At 47.5% G+C, this 21,983-nt stretch overlaps 2 protein-coding genes across 3 annotated transcripts in view; one reads left to right on the forward strand and one right to left on the reverse strand.

Moving 5' to 3' along the window:
• The first annotated feature begins 6,074 nt into the window (after positions 1-6,074).
• On the forward strand, positions 6,075-8,341 carry FOXC1 (forkhead box C1). The gene has a single exon (XM_075921349.1). The coding sequence runs from the start codon at positions 6,104-6,106 to the stop codon at positions 7,706-7,708; it is 1,605 nt and encodes a 534-aa protein (XP_075777464.1). The 5' UTR covers positions 6,075-6,103; the 3' UTR covers positions 7,709-8,341.
• Positions 8,342-21,542: 13,201 nt separating this feature from the next.
• Positions 21,543-21,983, reverse strand: part of GMDS (GDP-mannose 4,6-dehydratase) — a 539,856-nt gene continuing 539,415 nt past the window's right edge. For both annotated transcript variants that reach the window (XM_075921351.1, XM_075921350.1), the window contains one exon: positions 21,543-21,979. Coding sequence is in view for 1 of the 2 variants with exons in the window: in XM_075921350.1 (XP_075777465.1) it covers positions 21,917-21,979 (63 nt within the window). In the remaining variant the exon portion in view is untranslated. The remainder of the gene's footprint in view (positions 21,980-21,983) is intronic.

Below are 21,983 nucleotides of genomic sequence, written 5' to 3' on the forward strand. Positions count from 1 at the left end.
GAAGGGAAGTGGGTGTTAGACAGTAAATGCTGTAATTGATTGCTGGTAAATTATGTTGAGGGTAGGTTATCTTGTGTTTGTTGCAGTTGGGAATAATTGGAGGATGTTGACATGGGGGAGCCCTTGGATGGCAGGGTTGGAAGGGTATACTGGTTGGTGTAAGGCATTTGGGCTGGGAATTTTTTTGCCAGTGCTGAGGAATGATAGTTGTGCTGGGGAATTTGGATGTGAGCAGGCAGGACAGAGTGTTTCGATTGATGAGGTAATCTGCATGTTGTGTCTGTGGGGTGGGAGTTATGTTGACTGGTATGTGTTTATAAGGCCAGTGTCTAGGCTGGGAAGGGAGTGTAGACTAGTGTGGGTTGTAGGCAGGATGTGTGTTTGCATATGTGTTTGTTGCAGGGAGCACGGACAGTTGTCCTGGGAAGGAATGAGAGAGGAATGGGGCCAGAAGTAATATCTTGTACTGGACCAGCTCCTGTTGGTGAGAGAGACACGCGTTGGATCTACAGCTAGGGAGGAATGGGTCGCTAGGAGCCTAAGGGGAGGCCGACCCACAGAGCCTGGAGGAGTTTGGGATCTCACAGCTCAGCGCCTGCTGAAGTCCTGGCTTTCCTGCCACTTGCTGCGCCCCCTGGCGCGAGGAATGGCCGGCAAACGTGGGAGCGGGGGGACAGCGAATCCTAGCGGTGGAGATGGAGGCAGGGTGACAGCGCCCTGGGCCTCGAGGCACGCATCGAACCCGGCCCATCAGGGGGCGCTCCGGCCACACGAAGCGCCTGAGCCAGCCGCACAGGTGGCCGCCAGCTGCCAATAACAAAGGGCCGCGCGACCTCTCGGGAACCCCAGGGACTCCCAGCAAGTCCAGCCCCGAGCCGCCTGCAGGAAACCGGACCTCAGCGCCCACGGGAGGGGAGGGGAGGGGGCGGTAACAGCAGCGGCAGGATGTGCGCCCTGCGCGCTTCTGGGGAAAGAGGTGGGACCCCAACGGGAACTGGACGCGTGTAACGAAGCTGCTGGATCCGGAGGGGTGAATACGCAGGAGCCGCTTGAAGCAGGCACAGGAAAGGCACACCCAGGGCAGAGACTCCGGGTGTCCGTCTGGGAGGCGCTCACATCTGCCTCCACCTCGGTTTACTGTCTGAGACGCTGGTCGCCGTGACTAATCCTCTAGGAGTGGCAGCCTCCCTTCCGCGGGTTGCCAATGCGCAGATGCTCGTGAGGAGCGACGTCCCCAGCAAAAAACGGAGGGGACCAGCCTGCTTTGCCTTGGCTTACTAAAGCAAAGGGGCTTTAAAATATCCCAAGTATTAGCTGGCAGACTGGTGCGTGTAAACCCACTGGCTAACAGAACCAGAGACTGGCGGCGAGCTCTCCGTGGGAGCCTGCCTGTAATCCACTGCCTTGCTCAACACCCGTCACCCCCAGACCTCACCGCTTGGTTCTCGCATAAATAAACCATTGAAAACAAATGAGTCTCTCCCTTGCCGCGAGAGGGGGAGGAGAGCACCAGCACAAAGCGGGAGCTGTGCTCCTCCCAGGACTGCCCAGTGTGTCTGCGCTGCTTGTCAGTGTGTGTATGTGTGTGTGCGCGCTCAGCTACGGGATCCGGGAGACCCCCCTGGACTCAGCCCCTTCCACCTTTGCTGCCCCTCCCTAGAGCTTCTGAGAGACAGGGAAAGGAAGTGAGCAAGGAAGGAAAGGGAATACAAAAGAGACAGAGGATGGACCTTGAAGAGAAATAAGTTCAGCCCTGACTATTCCTCATCCTTTTAGGAGAGATGTAATTTCTCATCTGCCCGGGGACATTAGCACTTTAGAGATGCCAAGGCTGGAAAACGCACTGGGCTATTTCTTCCCCTATTCACTTGCATTTTTTAAAGTATTTGACTTAAAAAATGTTTTAAAAAATCCTGTGAACACACAGGCATATTGTTTGAATGATATATTCATGCCATCATTCAGTCGCAAAATTATTTTTCAGACCTTTTTTTTATAAAACCATGTAATATTTTGCCAAGACAACTTATTGTGAGGAGATGGCAAGTACCGCTTGCAAAACCATGTATGGTCTCCATTTTGCTTTGTAGATTGCTAATGGCGTATGCTTTGTAGATATAAGATATGACATTACGTTATTCCGTTTGTTAAATATATCACCACTTACTGTTATCAAGCTAAAATGAAAATTCACTTTTCAACTGGAAAAACAAGCCAAATGATGTAAGCAAGTTTTTCCCCAATATTTAATTCAGATGGTAAAACTTAAAAAACTAAAAGTTTCCCTGTGTTCAAAGACTATCTAGCAACACAGTGACAATGGGAAATAAAACAATCATGCTAGCTGAAGATTATTATATTTGGTTAACTAATTTTGGTCTGCCATTAAAACGGACTTTCTCTGGAGTTCTCTTGTGTAGATTTTTTGGTTTTGTTTTGGTGCAAAGATCAGAAATAATGTGTTTGTAATAACCACAACACAGAGAGAAAATGATCTATCCTCAGCAGCAATATAGATCGATTTGAACAGGTATTATTGTTAGGTCACGTTTTCACAGCTGTTCAACCACAGCATATTTTCACCCGAAGGGAAATAACACTTTCCCCCAAATGAACTGCACGCAATTTAGGAAACATAAATCCTTGTTCTGGGATTCAAGGAGCCGAAATTGGGTAGGAAGAAAGGGGGAGTAAATTGCAGGGATACTGCTGTGATGCTAAGGGGCGGAGGGAAAGCTCTGACTAGGTATAAACATAAATAGCCGCAGGCAGAAAAACATTTCACCTCTAGGTCTTTGAGAGGAGAGGAAACCCTAGAGCTAATTGTTTGGATCCACCTGTTGGCTTTAACCTTTTTAAAGGTGATGCGTTCGTTGCGTTGCTGTGACATTATCTTTTCATCATTTATTTAGAGTTAAAGGGTTAAGAGTAAACGCAACAAATGCCCTCCCCCCCCCCAGTGTTTTGACAACTCTTTGCACAGCTTTAGAAAGGATGCTGAATAGTTAATTCCTAAAGGGATTTTGGTTCCACGATACACACGATTGTTAATCTTACTCAAACTATTTCGTTTCTGTCGCACACCAAAATCATACCCAAAATGTTACTCTTTCTTCTAGAGGCCATGGTGGGTATGACAATAAATAACAAATAAACAAGCCGTCTGAAATTCATTCCTGTCTCTACATTTGAGTACGAAAGACACAGCCACAAATTACTTGTCCTGGGCTGGATCCAAAATTAAACTAGTCAGAAAACTGATCTTTCTGCTCCTATAAAACTGCTTTTTTCCCCAGAAACTGCGCGTGCCAGTTACTGCTTTCACAATGGCAACGTTTGTACCTAGAGCAGAGAGCTACAGTGCTGCCGCTTTCAGATGTGTAATATAACACACACAAATCATTGCATCACTTCACTTCACAGTGATGCAAAAAAAAAGTGGATACTGAAACATCGGATACAATACATTCCAGATTAAATAGTCCCAATAAAATAAGCATAATCTCACGTTAGAACCATGAGCATGGAATGTAAACAAAGTTCTGTTAAATCACCGAAAGATAGTCTTTTTGAACAGAGCAGTACAATAGCTAGTGGAAATGCATGTGAAATGCATCGAAATCGTTTAAACTGCAGGTGAAATCGTGGGGAACACTGGGTGAGCTGAATTCTATGTATATGCGATAAAATATTGCTATTCTTTCTAAGAAAGCTCGTGAGAGATTTTGAAGGCACAAAATGTCCAAACTACATCGAAACTAATGCGTAGCTCAGTGCCACCCAGAAGATTAATTCATCAGTATTTGGGGTCAGGGGATGTGGAATTGGACAGAAGCAGGTGAAAGGATTCCAGAAGATCAAACACAACAGGCAAAACTGAATAACGCAGTGACCATTTAGGTCTGAGTATAAAATGGAGGAAAGTTTGGAATACAGGGTGGGGTTGTTTTTTTCCCCTTTTCCATTGCATTTTTAAATTTGTCAGTTAATTAATTATTCAAGAGAAAAGGCTCGAATTAAAATACTACTAAGAAAATCATGTCCCCTTAACACCTTCACGTCGCTTCTACCTGTTGTGGTTTCGATAGCAATCAATGACTGTAAAAAGTGAAGAAAGGGGGCTTAAAAATCAGTGAAGCCAAAAGGGTCTTGTTGTGACATCTTCAGAGTGAAAGTTTGTCACAGACCCAGGAGAGTGTGAAACTCGGCTCCTCACAAAACACACGGACTCAATACCATTTTGCCTTTACCCACCTCTCAAACGTCTGCACTGCAGCTTGTTCCTTTCACACCCATTACTGACTGCAAGGAGATTGCAGAAGTATAGAGCATTAGACTAACAAAGGGAAGGTAGGTTTGGGTTTCAGTCAAATCGGTGTCTTTAACAGCCGTCACGGGCCAACACGCAACAAACTATTAATTTCCATTAACGATTTTCAAAGGTAAGAAAAAAATGTCCTGTTTCCCGCAGCTCGTTCTTCAGTCCCCTTTAAAGGCTAATCCAAACAATTATTTGCAGTACAAATGTTGTTTCAGCCACTTACACAGAGTTGGCTTTAGCAGAAATTAAGTCCGTATAGAGAAGAACCGTTGGACAATTTTGGACACAGTTATTTTTCTCTTGTCCACAACACACCTGTTATGCCACTGATTCCGCAGTCTTTCAGACAAACGTATTCTCTCTCTTGTTCGCTCGCTCGCCCTGCAAAACCTGGGGCTGCACCTATCATACCCCAGCAGGTCAGTAAAGATTACCTGAACAAGTCGTTTAAAGACAGGTCAAAAGAAATCTGACTGTGTTTATAAACAGCACAGGCAGCAGCCGCTTTCTTTGCAAACTGACAAAGGAAAGCCCTTCCTGACTGATTAATAAAAGGGAGCTTTGCAGGACTCGTCAAAAGCCTGTCAAGTACAAGAATGGGGACGTTTGGTCAGGCAGCTGGCTGTAAGGAGGGTGGAATGGCTCGCTCTCTCTTCTCCCATCCTCTTTCTCTCTTTCATCCTGCCTGGTGTGAAGATTGGGGTGGGTGAAACACACCGATCTTCCTTTGTAGAATGTGAGCTCTGAGCGGGTACATACCTGTGGACGTTGTCTGTATGCATGTGGATCTGATGAAGGTGTGCAGGAAGGGGAGGAGGGGCGTGTGAGAGGCTAGAGAAGGTAAATTTGAGCAGATGCTGAGAGGGCGTGCAGAGGGATCATATAGATAGGGGTAATGTGAAAAGTTGTGTCCCCCGGAGATAGTGCCTCTGCATACAGGACGAGGCAAATGCCAGGGCAGAAATACAGAAGTATGCATGCCCGACATGTCCAGGAATGTGTGTCTGTGTCTGTGACGTGTGCGTGACTAGTAACGTGATCTCTACTGTGGGAGAGAGGGGGAGAAAGGCTGTGGCGCGTGTGGACAGCGCTAGGTACGTGCGTGTGGGTGAGTGAGTGTGTGTGGCCAGTCCCGGAGCTGGAACTCTTGGGGCTGCAGCTGCTTCCAGAGTCCCCCTCCCCCTCCCATTCAGAGCCCAGCTCTCCCTTCTCATTGGGCGCCCGAGCCAGGCGGGGCGGGGCTCCGCTGCCGGAGGAGAAAAAAAAAGAAGCTGTAAGTGCGTAAAAAAGTCCTCGCCTTGGTGACGGATGCTCAAAAGTTCAGAAGTTTTTCCGATGCTTCCCAAAGCCGCCCGCGGCCGAACCAGAGACTGAGAGGGGGGGAAAACGCTCCAAAAAGTTGACATCGGGAGATCGGGAAGGTGGATTTGTTTTTCCGGTGCCCCGTACAAAGAAGCAACCACCCGCCTCTACGTGTGTCCCCTCCTGGGCAGAGACAACTTGTTTGCCGGAGTGTGGGCGCCGCTCGGCCCAGGGCTTTATTTTGGCATTTGGAAGTGGCTGTCTCCGCGGCGAGTCCTGGTGTGGAGTGCGGGGGTTTTGCGGGTGCGTTTTGCCGGCCGAAGAAGAGGAGGCTTCTCCCCCACCCCCCCTCCGCTTTTGTGCGAGGCTGGGGGGTGACTGATCGCCTGCTGAAGCTCGGTCTGGAGGGGCTGGGGGGGAGGGAGGGAGGGCACAGTTGTTTGGTCCGGCGGGGAGGGTGGGGGACACTGACGGGAGGACATGCAGGCGCGCTACTCCGTGTCCAGCCCCAACTCCCTGGGAGTGGTGCCTTACCTCGGCGGGGAGCAGAGCTACTACCGGGCCGCGGCAGGAGGGGGCTACACCGCCATGCCGGCCCCGATGAGCATGTACTCGCACCCGGCCCACGAGCAGTACCCGGCCGGCATGGCCAGAGCCTACGGGCCTTACACCCCGCAGCCGCAGCCCAAGGATATGGTGAAGCCCCCGTACAGCTACATCGCCCTCATCACCATGGCCATCCAGAACGCGCCGGACAAGAAGATCACCCTGAACGGGATCTACCAGTTCATCATGGAGCGCTTCCCCTTCTACCGGGACAACAAGCAGGGCTGGCAGAACAGCATCCGCCACAACCTCTCGCTCAACGAGTGCTTCGTCAAGGTGCCGCGGGACGACAAGAAGCCGGGCAAGGGCAGCTACTGGACCCTGGACCCGGACTCCTACAACATGTTCGAGAACGGCAGCTTCCTGCGCCGGCGGCGGCGCTTCAAGAAGAAGGACGCCGTCAAGGACAAGGAGGAGAAGGACAGGCTGCACCTCAAGGAGCCGGCCCAGCCCCGGCAGCACCCGCCGGCCGAGGCCGAGAGCGGCGGGGCGGGGGGCGCGGCGGGGAGCGGGGCCGGCGCCCCTCCGCAGGCCCCGCCGCCGGTCCGCATCCAGGACATTAAGACCGAGAACGGCACCTCCTCCCCCCCGCAGGCCGGGTCCCCGCCGGGCAGCGGCGCCGCCGCGGCCCTCAGCAGCGCCGTGCCCAAGATCGAGAGCCCGGACAGCAGCAGCAGCCTGTCCAGCGGCAGCAGCCCCCGCCACAGCCTCCCCTCCAGCCGCTCGCTCAGCCTGGAGGCGCCCGAGCCCCAGCACCAGCCGCAGCCGCACCACAGCCAGGGCTTCAGCGTGGACAACATTATGACCTCCCTGCGGGGCTCGCCGCAGGGCGCCGGCGAGCTCAGCGCCGGCCTCCTGGCCTCCTCCGCCTCCTCCAGCGCCTCCCGGACCGGCATCCCGCCCTCGCTGGCCCTGGGCAGCTACTCGCCGGGCCAGAGCTCCCTCTACAGCTCGCCCTGCAGCCAGGGCGCCAACCCGGGCAGCGGGGCCGCGGCCGGCGGCACCTACCACTGCAACATGCAAGCCATGAGCCTGTACGCCGCGGCCGCCGCCGCTGGGGGAGGCGAGCGGGCCGGCCACCTGGCCAGCAGCGGGGCCAGCCCGGTGGAGGACCCGCTGCCCGACTACAGCATGCCCAGCAGCAGCAGCGCCTCCTCGCTGAGCCACGGCAGCCTCAGCACGGCGGGCGGCCACCAGGAGGGGCACCACCCGCACCCCGCCGCGCACCAAGGCCGCCTGGCCTCCTGGTACCTGAACCAAGCCACGGCGGCGGGCGACCTGGGCCACTTGGCCAGCGCCGCCGGCTACCCGGGCCAGCAGCAGAACTTCCACGCGGTGCGGGAGATGTTCGAGTCCCAGCGGCTGGGCTTGAACAACTCGCCGGTGAACGGGAATAGCAGCAGCTGTCAGATGGCCTTTCCCTCCAGCCAGCCTCTCTACCGCAGCTCAGGGACTTTCGTGTACGACTGCAAGTTCTGACCAAAGCCGGGCCGGGCCGGGCCCTGGACACGCACCCGCCAGAACAATACGTATTGTTTAACCAGGCCAAACGTCAAGCAAGGACTAGATTTTGCCTTTAACAAACCAAGACCGATTTCCCCTCCAAGCCTCCTCCGGCAACCAGCGGACGCCACAACGAACTGGCAAACATTTTGTACAGAGACAGCCAAAACTATATAAAAATAAGTCATGCCTTGGTTTGTTAAGGGACAGTGTTACTCCAAATAACACGTAAGTTTTTTTATTGCTTTTGCGAAATCCTCCCTCCCTCCCCCATCTCATAAGGTATGTCCTGTGTTTAAAAGAGGACAAAAATATGCAGCATAGATTTACAAGCTTCCCTCCTCCTCCTCCTACCCAAGGACTTGTTTTTAAATGTAAATTGCGACATAGTAATTTATTTTTAATTTGTAGTTGGATGTTGTGGACCAAACGCCAGAAAGTGTCCCCCTCCCCAGAAAACTGACATTAAAAGTGCCTGAAACGTTGAATTTTTTCACTATATATAAAAAGGGAAACTGTATTAATCTTATTCTATCGATTTTTTTTCTTTTTTCCTTGAAAATATTATGAGGTATTGCATTGTTTGTTTATTAATAAATTACCATTCAGTTGGAATACCTTACACGTCTGGATACTTTCATACTTTTTTTTAAATCGAAAGACTTCATGGCTAACTGGTGATGGAACAACTCGTTCCTCTCTGTACAAATCCCAAAGACCGCTTAGAAACTGCCAGGTCGGCCTTTTTCAGTCTCTTCTGCAATATGTTCCACTTAGTCAGCTCGCTTTATCCGCTAGGAAAAATACTTTCCCATGGCAGATGTAAGTTGGCAAATAAACAAACGCGTTTTCTTAACGCTCTGTGGACTGGACCTGGGAAAATATCTGACCCAAAAATAGTAGTATTACAATATTTTCTATATTTAATATATGCCTAGAGTGCTGATGGGGATATCTTAAATATTGTCTTCTATATACGTCGTTTTCCCTCTGTGTAGCGTATGTGTATATCTGTATTTATATCTGTACAGTACAGATTTTATATAGGAGACATTCTAGAATATATCCCTAATTGTATATAAGAGATCTGTGGTCTCTAATATTTATATAGACATGAAACAGGTTATGTACTATGCATTTCAAAAAGTACAGTTTTAATACTTTGTCTTAAAAATGAAACAGTTATTAAAAAAAACCCCACAACCTCTTCCACCCAGGCCAACCTCAGCCCTAAGCTATGACGCTCTTTTAAAAAAAAAAAGTTGTTTTGTTGAAAATGGCTAATTGCTCTTCTGAATAAAATTATTTTAGGAGGACTTTGCATGGGACAGTTGTTTTTACGTATTTCTCCCTCCATTTAGTTCCTTCTCAACTCAGAAGAAAATACCAGGATAGATGACTGTGAGAAGGGTGATGCCTTCTCAGATAAAGAATCTCGCCTTCTGGTCAATTTACAATTAGATCTTAGAGGGCAGTCAGGATCACCTTTTCCCTTTGTAAATAACTAAGAAAAATGTAATAAATTCATTAGCTTCGAATGAGCTGCCCTGTCAGTCAGACTTCGAAAGACGATTATTTGATTACAGATATTTAGGGCCTAAAGTTTCCTATCAGCCCTTCTTATCTAAAGGCAACACTTAGCAGTAATTGCTGTTGCATTGTTAAAGATTACATTTAAATAAATACAAGGTAATTGCAGTAAACTCTTATTTATGTGGCTTCTAGGCCGCCTCTCCAAAGCAATCTAACATTCAGAAATGTTATATGCAGTTTGAATAAACAGTTCGAGTTTTTTTCCCGCATGAAGGCGGTTTGGAATATATTTCATTTAATCTCCTACCCGTTTACTTCTCAATTGTATATATTTGTATGTACAATTAGAAAAAGAAAAAATTTAGTCGATGAAGATGACACTGATATTTCGAGGCTGTGTTTGTAAAGCACAGCAACAATCTTTGATGGCCAATTATTATTCACATCAGAATCCATACCTAATGTTGCATGGCAAAATCCCTAGGCTTGTTAACTTTAATAGAGACAAGAGTTAAGTTTGCTAATTTTTAGACCGGAGTAGCTAGATTGTTACGCACCTCTGAAGCTTTAAACAGGTGCCGATTATTTCGTGGCATATTTTTATATTTGCAACATAGACTGACCAGAATGAGATCTGTCTCCGAAGGACGAAGTTCTTTGACTTTCGTGAAACGAAGGGATAGTACCTCCCCACACCCCCAGCTTTTCAGCTCTTTCTGTTTTAAAAGCAGAGCAGAAACAGGGCAGCAGCCGCAGCAGAAGTGTGTTGATCATGGAGCTGTCTGTATGGTCATTCCTTTTACTTTTTCCCCATTTAATTAACTTAATTACAGACTTACCGAGACAATTGACTATGCTATTTGTTTGTTGCTTGGCATTGTTTAGTTCGTTAAAACTAGGTTCCAAAGTTTTCAATGGTTGTGTCAGCGGTCTGCAGAAATCAGTTGGTTGGGGGGGGGGGGGGGGCGAGTAGAGAAAATAGCCCAGCAACTCAGTGTTAGCTTTGATTGTTTAATCACCCGTTGGATTGCGAGTCGAAGGGGGAGTCTGAACAAGCGTAGCATAATTACTCCTACTGTCAAAGCAGCCCAGGGGCTCTAACAGAGACGACCCGCTGCCCCATGAGTGGCTAACCACCAATGCAACGGTGTTCTTGCTCTTTCTCTGAAAACTGGCCTTGCTTGCTCCTGGTATTAACTATTTACTCATGAGTTGCCGCCGCCTTGTGTTGTGAAGACATACGTGGGCTGAGGGACGCAGCTCCAGGTGGACAGATCGGAGACCCTTCATGCTTCATGTGTCACAGAGAGTTAGACTTTGCCTCGTTGCGTTCCTAGCAGCAGCTCGGGAGGGACCCAAAACAACAACAAACCAGCCAGGCGCGGAGGGTTGGGATGCTATTCAGGGCCGCGTGACCCGCGTGTGCATGAAGAGAGCAGCAAATGAAAACCTCGCGATCGGTTAGCGGTGGTTTCCATTGATTTGTGGGTACACGCGGGCAGTTGCAGTGAATACAAGTCGCGGGTAACGTCACCACGACGCTTAGGCAAACGGCTGGCTCTCCCTCATTTCGTGTGGGAAGCAAGAGATGGATAGGCTAAGCCACTCACTACTTTTTTTTAACGCAGCAAATGACAATGTAAATAATATCAATGGGTGCTGAGCATCTCAGGGCTTGCCGATTTGCCCTGGGTCATTGTCTCAGGCAACCTCAATAGACAACTAGGTTAGTATAATTGGGTGTTCTCCTGCCCGTTGATCAGATGTGCGGATACAACTTTGCACCTCGCGTTTAGAATACCGATGGAAGGGAGGCAGGAGAACAAAAAAGTTGCTTTTTGGCCTGTGATCCGTTGCCGCTGGTAAAAGCTAAAAGACGATTCGGAGTCTTTGTTAGGAAAGCTTTTTGGACTCTGGCAAATGTTGACACGGGTTCTTCTGTGCAGCTTGCTGCGTTTCCCTCCTGGTAGGCAAACATTTTGCCTTTAGGACATAGAAGTTCCAGCAGCTCGGGGAAGGAGCCCAGCTCACAACAAGCGATCACCCTTGGCGCTCATTCAGCCAATAATAGATTCTTTCCCTCCCCTCTCCCTGTAAGAAATAGGAAAATCAAATCATACGTTCTTTTTATGCACAATAACCGCCCAGTAGCGATCGGTCTGACACAAGCTGGAGTAGAGATGAGTATCAAACCCTATGAGGAATTTGCAAGGAGCTGGATCCAATGAAACAGATGAAAGATGCATCTCTGAGATCCTTGCATCTGTGGTTTTATCCTTCAAACAAAGTGGGCCGCATTCTTCACTGACATACATCCCGGGTATCTGAGTTAGCCTCAGTGGGGTTGATTAGGTAAATGGTTAGCTCAATGTTTGTGTCAGTATTTAAGTGAAAACTAAATCTGAAACACTGTTAACAAGTTGCTTTTCTCTCGGGGGATAAAAATTGTTCTTGGTTTTTGACCCTAGATGATGATGTATTTTAGTTAAAGTCGATTTTAGCTGATTAAATTTGATTTTCCTAATCCAACACTTAAACTAAACCAAAATTAATTTTAAATTGCTTCACATAAAAAGGAAAAATGCTCCTTTCCTAGAGATTTTCCTTCTTACCAATTATCACTAACTGTTTTTAATGTCTGCAACATAGAGAAATGGCCTATTTAAATAATGTAAAAGTCCTGTTGAACATAGTTATATATTTTTTAACTACACCTGCCAGGTAAAAATAATACTAGACTGTAGGGTAGATTTTTGTCCAGGATGCAACATGTTTATTAACGTTTACAAGTACTGATTTTAAAAATTTCTCAAGGCTTTATTGAACACTCACGAAGTTCAGAAAAAAAGTGTCAAAGGAAGCTTGAGGGTATTTTTCCCATATGCGGACTTCAACGTCACCTTCGCATGTAACCCTTATGGTTTACATCTTATTCAAATCATATTTAGTTCCAACAAGAGTCTCTCTTTGTTCTCTTTCCCCCACTCCCAAATGCTAAAGATAAATTAAGAGAACATTCTGCTTATGGAAAGCCACCTCAAGGCTTTAATTATATATTGTGTGTGTTTCAAGTTACACTTTGTGACATGAGCGCTTCTTTTGTGGCAAGTATTTTTAATGTAACCAGGCATTTAGCATTGGGATATAAAAGAAGTGTATTGATCCAGACTGGTGACTTAGCGCATACACCTGAACACTAGTTATGGACCGAATAAGACAATATGCATGTGGCATGCATGCGTGTGCATATAGAAAGAACGATAGCGTTCTTACCTGACCTTTAGAAATGCTTGCTCCGGTTACAGTGTATTAAGTCCTAGTGTGCCCTCTAGGTTTATCCAGATTTCACAAGGAGGAACTTCATTTAAAATTTCCCCCATTATTTTAGCTGGTTCGGTTTTTTTTTTCCTCTTTTAGGTTCACAGTCAATTTCTCGGGTTTTTTTACAAGCTTATTTTAAGCCAGGCTCAGTGATAAAATAAGTGTAGGGGGTTGTGTTTTTTGTTTCCTCCCGGTTCTTGGTGGGGTGCTTGACGCACGTGTTTTAGCGTGTGTATGTGTGTTGGAACTAGTATATGGATGTATCAGGGCGGGGAGAAACCTGCGCCCAAAGCTTTCTATAGATTAAAAAGAATGAGCTCGCTCACTGTTTTCCTTGGTGGAGTAAGCGACGGAGCGGAATTTGGCTGTGCTGAGACTCTTCCTTGGTACTTTCTCTGTGGCTGACTATCCCCAAACTCCTCGCTCTCTTGCTACATAGTCTACCTGTCTGTTTGCAGAGGCTACAGTCAGGAGCGCGTTCCTGTGCTGGCAAATCTACTCAAAGGTAGCGCGGAGGAGAGGGGTGAATTCACCCCCCCCCTCCGGTTTTAATTATGATCAGGGCTCGTAAAGCCAGTCTCCTCTTTCCAAAGTAATAAACAAAACGTCGCGTTAGGTCGCGATTGATGGTGTCTCGTGCCATAAAAGCAGGCCAGGTCAGGAAGGAATAAAATCCAGTCAGTAATGCGGAATCATTTTTCAGGGGGCTGGAAAGACCGAAATGGAGACGGAGGTCAAGGGAGAGGTTGTCACCATTTCACAGCACCCCCGAGGAGGGGAGAGCTAATGAGCGATTGTTTTTTATCAAGTGGCGTCCAATTCAATCAAACAATCGCTACATCAGCGGGGGAGGGGCGGGACATCAGGCCTGCGAGTGTGAAATCCCACCCAGGTCTTGGACTATTCGCACCTCGGAGCCCGCTTTGCCATTTTACCCGCGTGATTCCGTACTCGGGACTGCGTGGGGGCTAAGAGGGCAGGAAGTGTCGTAGGCACTGTTAGCAGGCTGGCTGGCTGTGTGAAAAGTGTGTTAACCGCCTGTTCGCCAGCACTGGGGAACATTAAGTCCTGATTCTCCAAACTGTCACGATTTGTGGGGACAGAAGACTGGATCGGGGCTTGCCAGTGATCGGTAAAGAACGGTTCAGTGACTGATACAGAGGAGAACAAAAATGTCATTTACTTAAGCATGGGTCTACTGTACAAAACAATCTCCACACGAATCATCATGTGCGTGTTAAATTTTCTTGACTTGCTGGTGGAAACATTACTCGGGTTTTGCTTGTTTGCGTTTAAAAAAACAAAACAAAACCTCCACTCCCTCCAATCATTGCTTTCCTCTAAATACTAACATTTTGTCTTCGCTGGACTGAGGTTACAAGGGGCGACTTGTGCTAGGTTCCGATTAAATATTTGCTTGATGTTGGGGCTGTTGGGCCGAGCCTTCCTTCAGTGTTCTGTCGGTGCAAACGGAAAGCAGAATTCGGCCCTACGTGGTCAAATAATTTTTTTGGGGGGGGGGGGAAATTATGGGAGAGATTTAGGGGTGTATATTACCCAGACCCGCAGGCTAGGAGTCACCGTTGATTTCGGCATCGTCTATGAAAGATCAATAGAGGACTAACAAACGAGCTGACAATCCAGCTTTATTTTTCTTAAAGAAAGATGAAAACGACAAACATTAGAAAGGAGATTAGGAGTGTAAAATTGAAGAAAATGGACCATATCCGCCCCACGGGAAACAAAAGGCCATGCGTGAAGCACTCTTTCTTTGTTACTTTTCTTTCCAGACATTCTATGAGTTGCTGGAAGGAGACCTTCTGTTTTGCGTTTCTGGTTTATTTGTATTTATATAATTTGTTTACTTGACTTTTTTTCCCCTGGCTGACTTTAAATTTGCTCGCATATTGAGCATATTATGGGCGCGGGGAGGCCGCTGGAATGCTAAGTGGATGTATAGATGTGGCTGGGTGAGTGCTTAGGCATAGATGCCAATGCACGTACAGTATGTACAGACTCCGGGGATCCGTCTCCCATAGCTTCATCCCGGCGTGTAGGGGAGAGATTCGGCGCTTCAGCCCAGGGAGACTAGTTCTAGTGCAAGGATCAATTACTGTGTCCCAGCCAGCAAGGAGAGCTCCTTTCCCTCCAGGCTGACAGCGGGTTGGGCTGAGCATACTTGCTCCTGCGACAAGACCCGAGCCCCCATCCCGGGAGCTGGGCGGCCCGCAGGCCTGTTTGAAGCTTCCTAGAGCTGCAGCTAATGTTGGGGAGAGAGCAGCCCACGCACACGCTCATCTCTGTCTCCCCACTCCGGGTCAAACCCCGCTCTGGGCTTTCCGGCACCCTGGCCCGTGTTTTCCCGGAGAGCAGTGGGGGCAGCAGAAAGAAAATGCTGCGTTACTCTTCCTTCCTCCCAAATCAGACACGCAGGCTCTTTCTTTTGCCACTTACACCCTTCGGTTTTGTGTAAACGAACAACTGTAAGTCTCAGCCACTGCTGCCTGCATAGGCCAGAGAAGGCTCGATGGGAACTGGGTGGTCGGCAATTTTTTGCCCCCTAAATAAACACAGCTTGAATCGACTTGGGTGGGCAGAAGGGAACAATTTGTGAGCCAGGGAGCGAGCTCTGGGCAGGCAGTTCGCCCGGGACTTACCTGCTGGAGACTTTCACCTGACCTTTAGCTGTCAAGGGGCTGTTCAATATATTACTCTGAGTTTTCAGCTCAACTTTCTTTAGACTGATTTCAGCAACAAATTTTAAAAAGACAGAATCCCTGCCCCCCTTTACCTCTGGGGAAAAGGCAGGAAAACCAACACATCTAGAGAACCATTAACTCTTAAAATCGCTGCGTTTCCTCTAGTACAAAGGAAATGCAAACGATTGCACTCATTATTGCGTTCAGGACATTGTTACATGTATCATGCATGCAGCATGACTATACAGGGCACAGAAATACAAATGTTGTCAGCACACACACACACACACACACACACGCATTCGATTTAAAACAAATACTAATGCCATCTCTTTCCCCCTCCTCCCAGCTTCTTGGAATTTATTTAGTTGCCAGACCCTCTCTAAGACTCGGAATGCATTTTTAAATAAATATTTGAAATAAGGAAAAAAGTCGCTCTATGAAAAACAATGTGAAAATACCGATAATATCGTCGAAAGCAGCAGGGAATTGTTTAAACAAAATCGGTGCTCGCATGATTGCCCAGTACAAATACGTGAACCCTGAGTTTAAGTTTGGATGCAAAGCTAGAGCTTTTTCTGAGTATATGAAAAAGCGGAGGGACATACCTTCCTCCCCGCGTAGTGTTTATGAAATGGAAAACTAGCAGTCCAGGGCTGTAAAGGATAACAGCCACGGGGATAGAAAAAAGTAAGCGTCCTATTTATTTTTTAGTAAAGCACTGACCACAGTTTTCTCGTAACATATAATTATTAGTCTGAGGGGGCAGCCGTGTCAGTCTATAACTGCAAAAACTTAAACAATGGTTCTGTAACTCCTTAGAGACCACTTATATATTTTTGGTTAGTATCGTGAGCTTTCGTGGGTACCATAGCTCACATGATACCACGTGTGTGTGTGTGTGTATATTCGGTTAGTCTCTAAGGACCATTGTTATTTGTCATGTAATTATTAGCATGCTCATGACCAACAATTCTAAACCATTGTCCCTATAATGGAAATGTGTATTTTTTTTAAATAGGGCATTGCAACAATATACCGCTGTCTTCCACTGGCTGCCTTGTTAATAACTTGAAAGCAGATTTTACTCTTTATATTGCCCCTGTCCCCTCTAGCTTTCTCCTGCCCACTTCCCCCAATAATTGCGAGGTAGCGGTGGGTATTTTTCTTACACCCGACAAAACGTCGGGAGCTTTGCCTGCTGTAATGATCCTTCCTGGATTTGTTGTGTCTGGAGACAGGGCTCCGCCAACGAAATGTCAGAGGTGAAGGGGGATCACAGGGAGGCAGTACAAGCTCAGCCCTTCAGCTAGCGGTCCCCTCGCTCGGATGCTACCGAAGGGCCGTAGGAAAGCTGCGAGAGAGCTTTCCTTCGCCACCTCAACTTTCTGGCACCCAGGCTGCCCTTCTTTCCCAGAAGTGGGCGATAGGGAATCGCCCGTTTTGTATAGGCCCAGCAGAAGAAAGGGCACGTCAAAAGATGAGCCCGGGGTCCATCGGAAAAGCGCCGTCTTTATTTTTCACCAGAGCACGAGGGGACTCCATTCTCTAAGGCTGAGTTAAAAAAAAAAAAACCAGCCCTCGCACTTCAAAAAATCGATCCGTCTCACCCTTCAGTCATGGCTGGCTTTAGAATCGTTTCTAATCACCTATTCGTTTCGGGGGAGCAGGGGCGAGAACTGTGTGCGCCCACCGAAGTATCGCATATCGCTGAGCTGATGGGGTGAACCCTCTACAGAGCAGCCTTTGAGAGGCTCGCAATGCTGCAAGGCGTAATGCATTATTTATAAAAGAAAGATCAGAGCCCGCACCCCACGGCTTTGGCTCGTCTAACCTTCACGCTAACGCTTCATTTCTGAATAGCAGTCACAAGAAAGGGAACCTCGAGAGAAGTTTGTGCGCAAATGATCACTCAGATTCTGAGCTGGCACTCGGAGATGAGAACTGGGCCCTCTCCCTTTGCAGAGGCGAAAGGGGCTCGCCAGCCTGCGCTGAGCCCGCCTGCTTTTTCAGATGCGAGTGTTTAAATGTGGGCAAAGGGGTCCAGCTGGGCATTGTGATAGTCTGACTTGCACCTCACAGTTACGTTATATTAGCTACTGTCCGTATCGCGTGTGTCCTGTTTGCTAAGATTTTTTTATGGTGATAAAGGGAAACTGAAAGGGAGAGGAGGGGCACGCAAAAAAGAGCAGCAGCAACTTTGAAAAAGCACGTCAGTCCTTCTGGTCAGAGCAACACCGAGAGCCTGTACTGCGGCTTGCTAATTAAGATACAAACATTTGCACGTGTTCAGCGAGGGTCTGAGTTACTTCCAGCCTCATCCGCAGTCTCTTGCGCTGACAGGAATGGCCTAGAGATAGAGCCGCTGGTAATGACTCTTGTTTTTTATACACTAGACTTCACAACCGTAGACGACAGAACAAAGTGTCAAACCCTGTTACAACTAAAGCGTTCATTGCACTCTCTGATTTTCTTGCATTCTCATCCCCAACCCCTCAACCTCCTGGTTGGAGGAGAGGGGGAAATGGCAGAAAGAATGGGACATTCCTGACTCAGCGCTAAGGCAGTATCACTAAAGTGTAACTTTGTTTTTAAGCTGCAGACCCCGTATTTTTGTCAAGGTGCGCCCTAGTACCTTGTAAAACCCCGGAAGCCTTGATGTTCTAAATGTAGCAATATAGTAATTTCTGACCACCAGCCTATTATGACAAAGTTACAGTGATGCGAGCAGCCAGATGCCTTAAACTTTTGACTGGGCATAGCCTCTGGACCCCTGTAAAAGGACTCAGACAAGAAAAGCAGTTTGTTCCTCTAGCAGAGCCCTGCGCTGAGTTTCCGATCCACTTGCGGGTCTTTTAGAAACAGAGCGGCTGGTCCTCTGGCAGGGTCACATTATGCATTCCTGATTGAGGCCGAACTCCCCGAAGGTTTCCCAGGGAATGGTGTTCTAGCGGTATCGGGCCCGCACGCCCTGCGCAGGAGAGCTCCCTTGTCACTGCTCATTGGTTTGGAAAGGGCAGAGGCTGGGATGAGGGTTTGGAGCAGTTTCCTTTTCTAGACTGTGTTTGCTTTATAGTTCTGCTACTCGCGAATATCCAATAATTGAAGCAACTGGAACTTGGCCGTATGCAGACTGCACGGGCAGGTTCATCCTAAGTATGATGAATTATCACAATCCATTACTCTTCCCTTTTATAACTAACGGGGACTTTTCACAATTTATATTTAAAACGCCAATGGGCCAAAACCATGCAGCCACACATACATATGCACGTTCTTACAGGGGAAAATGTTTATGCGCCTGTGTGCATACACTGCACTAGATCAAATCAGTGCACAAAACTTGCTTGCATAATTGGCAGCGAGGTATAATCTCGCTATCTTTTAAATAGCTGTACAAAAATTAGCGATTTGGTAGTATAGTTTAGTGGAGAACTAGATCAGCAGGGGGCAACGAATAATGTAGTAATTACAGTTAAAAGGTAATGTATTCTTCACTTGGCAGTTTGAACCCTTACACAATTAAAAATCTTGGGAATGAAAGCATTTCTGAAGTAGACGCTGTTGTCGATTTTTTCTTAAAAAAAAGAAGAGAACATTTCGCTGTCCTTGTGTCCGTCAACTTTATACTAATTACAAGGGCATCCATCGTAGGCCCAACGTGCCAAACCATACAGCCTAGAAGTTAAGAGTAAAGATTTTACTGGTGCATGTGCCACTGGTCCAATTCGCCCAAGAAAAATTAAGACAGGCACAGGGGGAAGCAAACCCTCGCAGCTTGTGCAAAATACCCCAATTCGTTTTGACGCGTGTTAACCAATCTTCACGCAGCGTTTATATTTACATCTAGATCGAAATACACCGGAATTACAGATACTTTTTTCTAGTCAATGGTCTTTTGTCATACAAAAGTACCATGTTTCCAGGAACGCTCCAAGTTGGTAGCGAAGATAGTAAAAAAGGCTCGCAGGAGCGCTGCAAAACGTTACCTAGGGCTGCTGCTTTTTACCGGGCAGGCGCGCCAGAAAAAGTTCTCTCCTGGACTCCTCTCTCAGGCAAACCCCTCATCTGCCCATTTAAGGCGGCCTCTTAGCTACCAAGAGCCGCTGGAATAGAAAACTGTTAGGTGTGAGCATTGCCCGATCCCTGAAATGCTCGTGTCGTTTTCCCCGGGGAAAGGCAGGGGCTGTGCACACGACAGGCATTGTGAAGGAGTAGTGAGAAAGTTGCAGCTTCTCTAAAGAGTAGCCGTGCAAAAGCAGGGACTCTCATCAGTGTAGTTCAGCTTATTGGGCCGGGTGTTTGTCTGTACTTGTATGTACTCATGAAAATACATTAGTGTGACTGCTCCCACCTCCATTCGCGTGCTAATTACACACGGTTAAAATTAATCAGCGGGCCATGCACTCACAGGGAGTTTTAAACAATGCTTAGCTATTGGTGCATAGGCCCCGTGGGGGTGTTTTTTGGTAGAAATTCCAACGCACACAATCTGGCTCAATGCTTTTGACATAGGAAGAGCCATGCCTGTCTGACAGCCGCCTTCCCCTTGGAAGGAACATTTCTGAAACATAACGTGGAGAGGAGGAAGCAGCCTTGGCCCCGAGTGGAGGCGGTGAAGTGGGAGTCGTTGTACAAGCGCCCCAAGATTTAGATGCGCTTACAGAAAGGGACAAAACTAGTTGCCCCCTTTTAAAAATATGCTCCATCGGAAGAGCGACTCCATTTAAAAAAAAGCCACTTCAAACCCTGCGTGTATTAAATATCCGCTCCTCCTTCTTTCTGCCTGGAGTGGCCATGTCTGTCCCCGGGGAATTGTTTGCAAGAGCCCAACGAGGCTGCCCGCTTCTCCCGTCTCCGCGTCAAACGGGGCACCAGTGCCCTGGCCTTTTACACTGCCAAGAGCCCCGCCCCTCTCCCGGTCCGAGACTGGCGCTGACGCGCGCTGCACCTGTGTGCAGCCCGGCCCGCCGATGGGCTACGTGTGCGTATGGACATGTCTATTGTGCTCAGACTCGGTCCTGCGGGGTCAGCCTTAAAGGAAGCATCTGTTTCCAATTAGTCTTCGAGCTCCTGCTTGAGACGCTACACTGTTCCCGAGGAGGTGCCCTTTGAGCGCCCGCTCGGCTCAGAACAGCCCGGCCCCAAGCACACTGAAACCACCTCCTCCTGCAGCACACACTTTTTCCATTGCACCTCTGGCAACTGCCTGCCTTTCACACAGGCACACAAAGAGCCTTCTCTCTCCCGCAGCCTGGTTACTCACCCACTGTGAAAAGCTCGAGCAAGTCTCCATAGGCGCCTATACAGTCCCCATAAAATGGCTCTTGCATGCAAGCAGGGACGCTTATTCTGGGGCTAACACTCACATTGGTACTGAACTCTTCCCAAATTTCAGTGGGCTCCCACCCTTCCTTTTATTATAAGTTTACGCCCCCTCTTTGTCTAATCCTTATAGGACATTATTCACTTCAATCAGATTAAAAAATACACACAGGAGCGAGAGAGGTAACATCACAGTTAAATACTATTTTGCCCATGTTCTGTATTTGCCTGAAGGATCTCATTTTTTTGTTTCTCACCCTAAGCCTGGCTCATTTTCGAGGCATAAAGCTCAGAAGAGAAGAGTAATTGCTGAAGATCCTAAACCAAAGGGAAATGTATGGGCTCCTCGACCTCTGGATAACCTGGGCACCTTGGCACCAAATCTTGCAACAATATTTACTTACCTTGAATTTGCTGTTTTTTATTTATTTACTCAGTTTTTTATTTCTTAAGGCATCATTCGAGATGGTTGGAGCTCCTGGGTGAGCGCTAATGACAGTCAGCAGAAACAGGATGGAATGTGAATGGCTCCGTTCTGCAGGAATTGCATCTTCAAGGTGCTGGACAGAGTAGCTTACTGTGTTTTTACTCTCACATACTGGAGTCTTTTTTTTTTCTTTTTAAAGCCTTACAATCTCCTATGACTGGTTTGAAAGATATTTGAGCAATTAGGAATTAATTTGTCATAGACCAAAGACAATTTCACTGTAACTTACAGCACTTATACCAACTTTAGAGTTTAAGCGGTGGAAGTGGTACATTGGGGTGGAGGTAAGCAGCAGGAAATGAAAAAAAGGAGTGCACAGAAAGGAAGACAAGGGGGAAAAGAGGGCATAAGGGTCTGAGGAATGAGCTGTAAATGTTACTGGCAACGAATTTTATTATTTTCTTTCATGTTTTCTCTGACTAGAAATCAAAATTCACGTCAGGTCCTTTGTAGAAAGATGATTTTTAATATCAAAAGACAATTAATTGGAAAGCCCAACGGTCAGATCCCAGACATATTTCAGGTACATGATGAGGGGAGACAACCCTGGAGTTAAATCTTATATTTAAGAAACCTTAAACAGGAGCAGCAGCAGCACTGATGTATGAGATCTTCTCTTATTTGCAAAGGTCTAGAAACTAAATGAATCTTTCACACAAATACTTAAAATAAAAAAGCCCCCGGCTCCCAAGCATTGTACACCGATCATGCTTCTTTTCCATTCGAGTATGTCCAACTATGCAGACAGCAGCCTCAACCATCAACGGGAGTGATTTCTCCAGAGGAGATGAAAAGACCATTTGGAGGCAGAGAGCAGGCTTAGGCATTGGGGTTATTTTTCATGAGTTTCACATCAGCTTCCACCATCTCTTTCACCAAGTCCTGC

Source organism: Pelodiscus sinensis, chromosome 2 (genome assembly GCF_049634645.1).
Source record: "Pelodiscus sinensis isolate JC-2024 chromosome 2, ASM4963464v1, whole genome shotgun sequence".
NCBI lineage: Eukaryota > Metazoa > Chordata > Testudines > Trionychidae > Pelodiscus > Pelodiscus sinensis.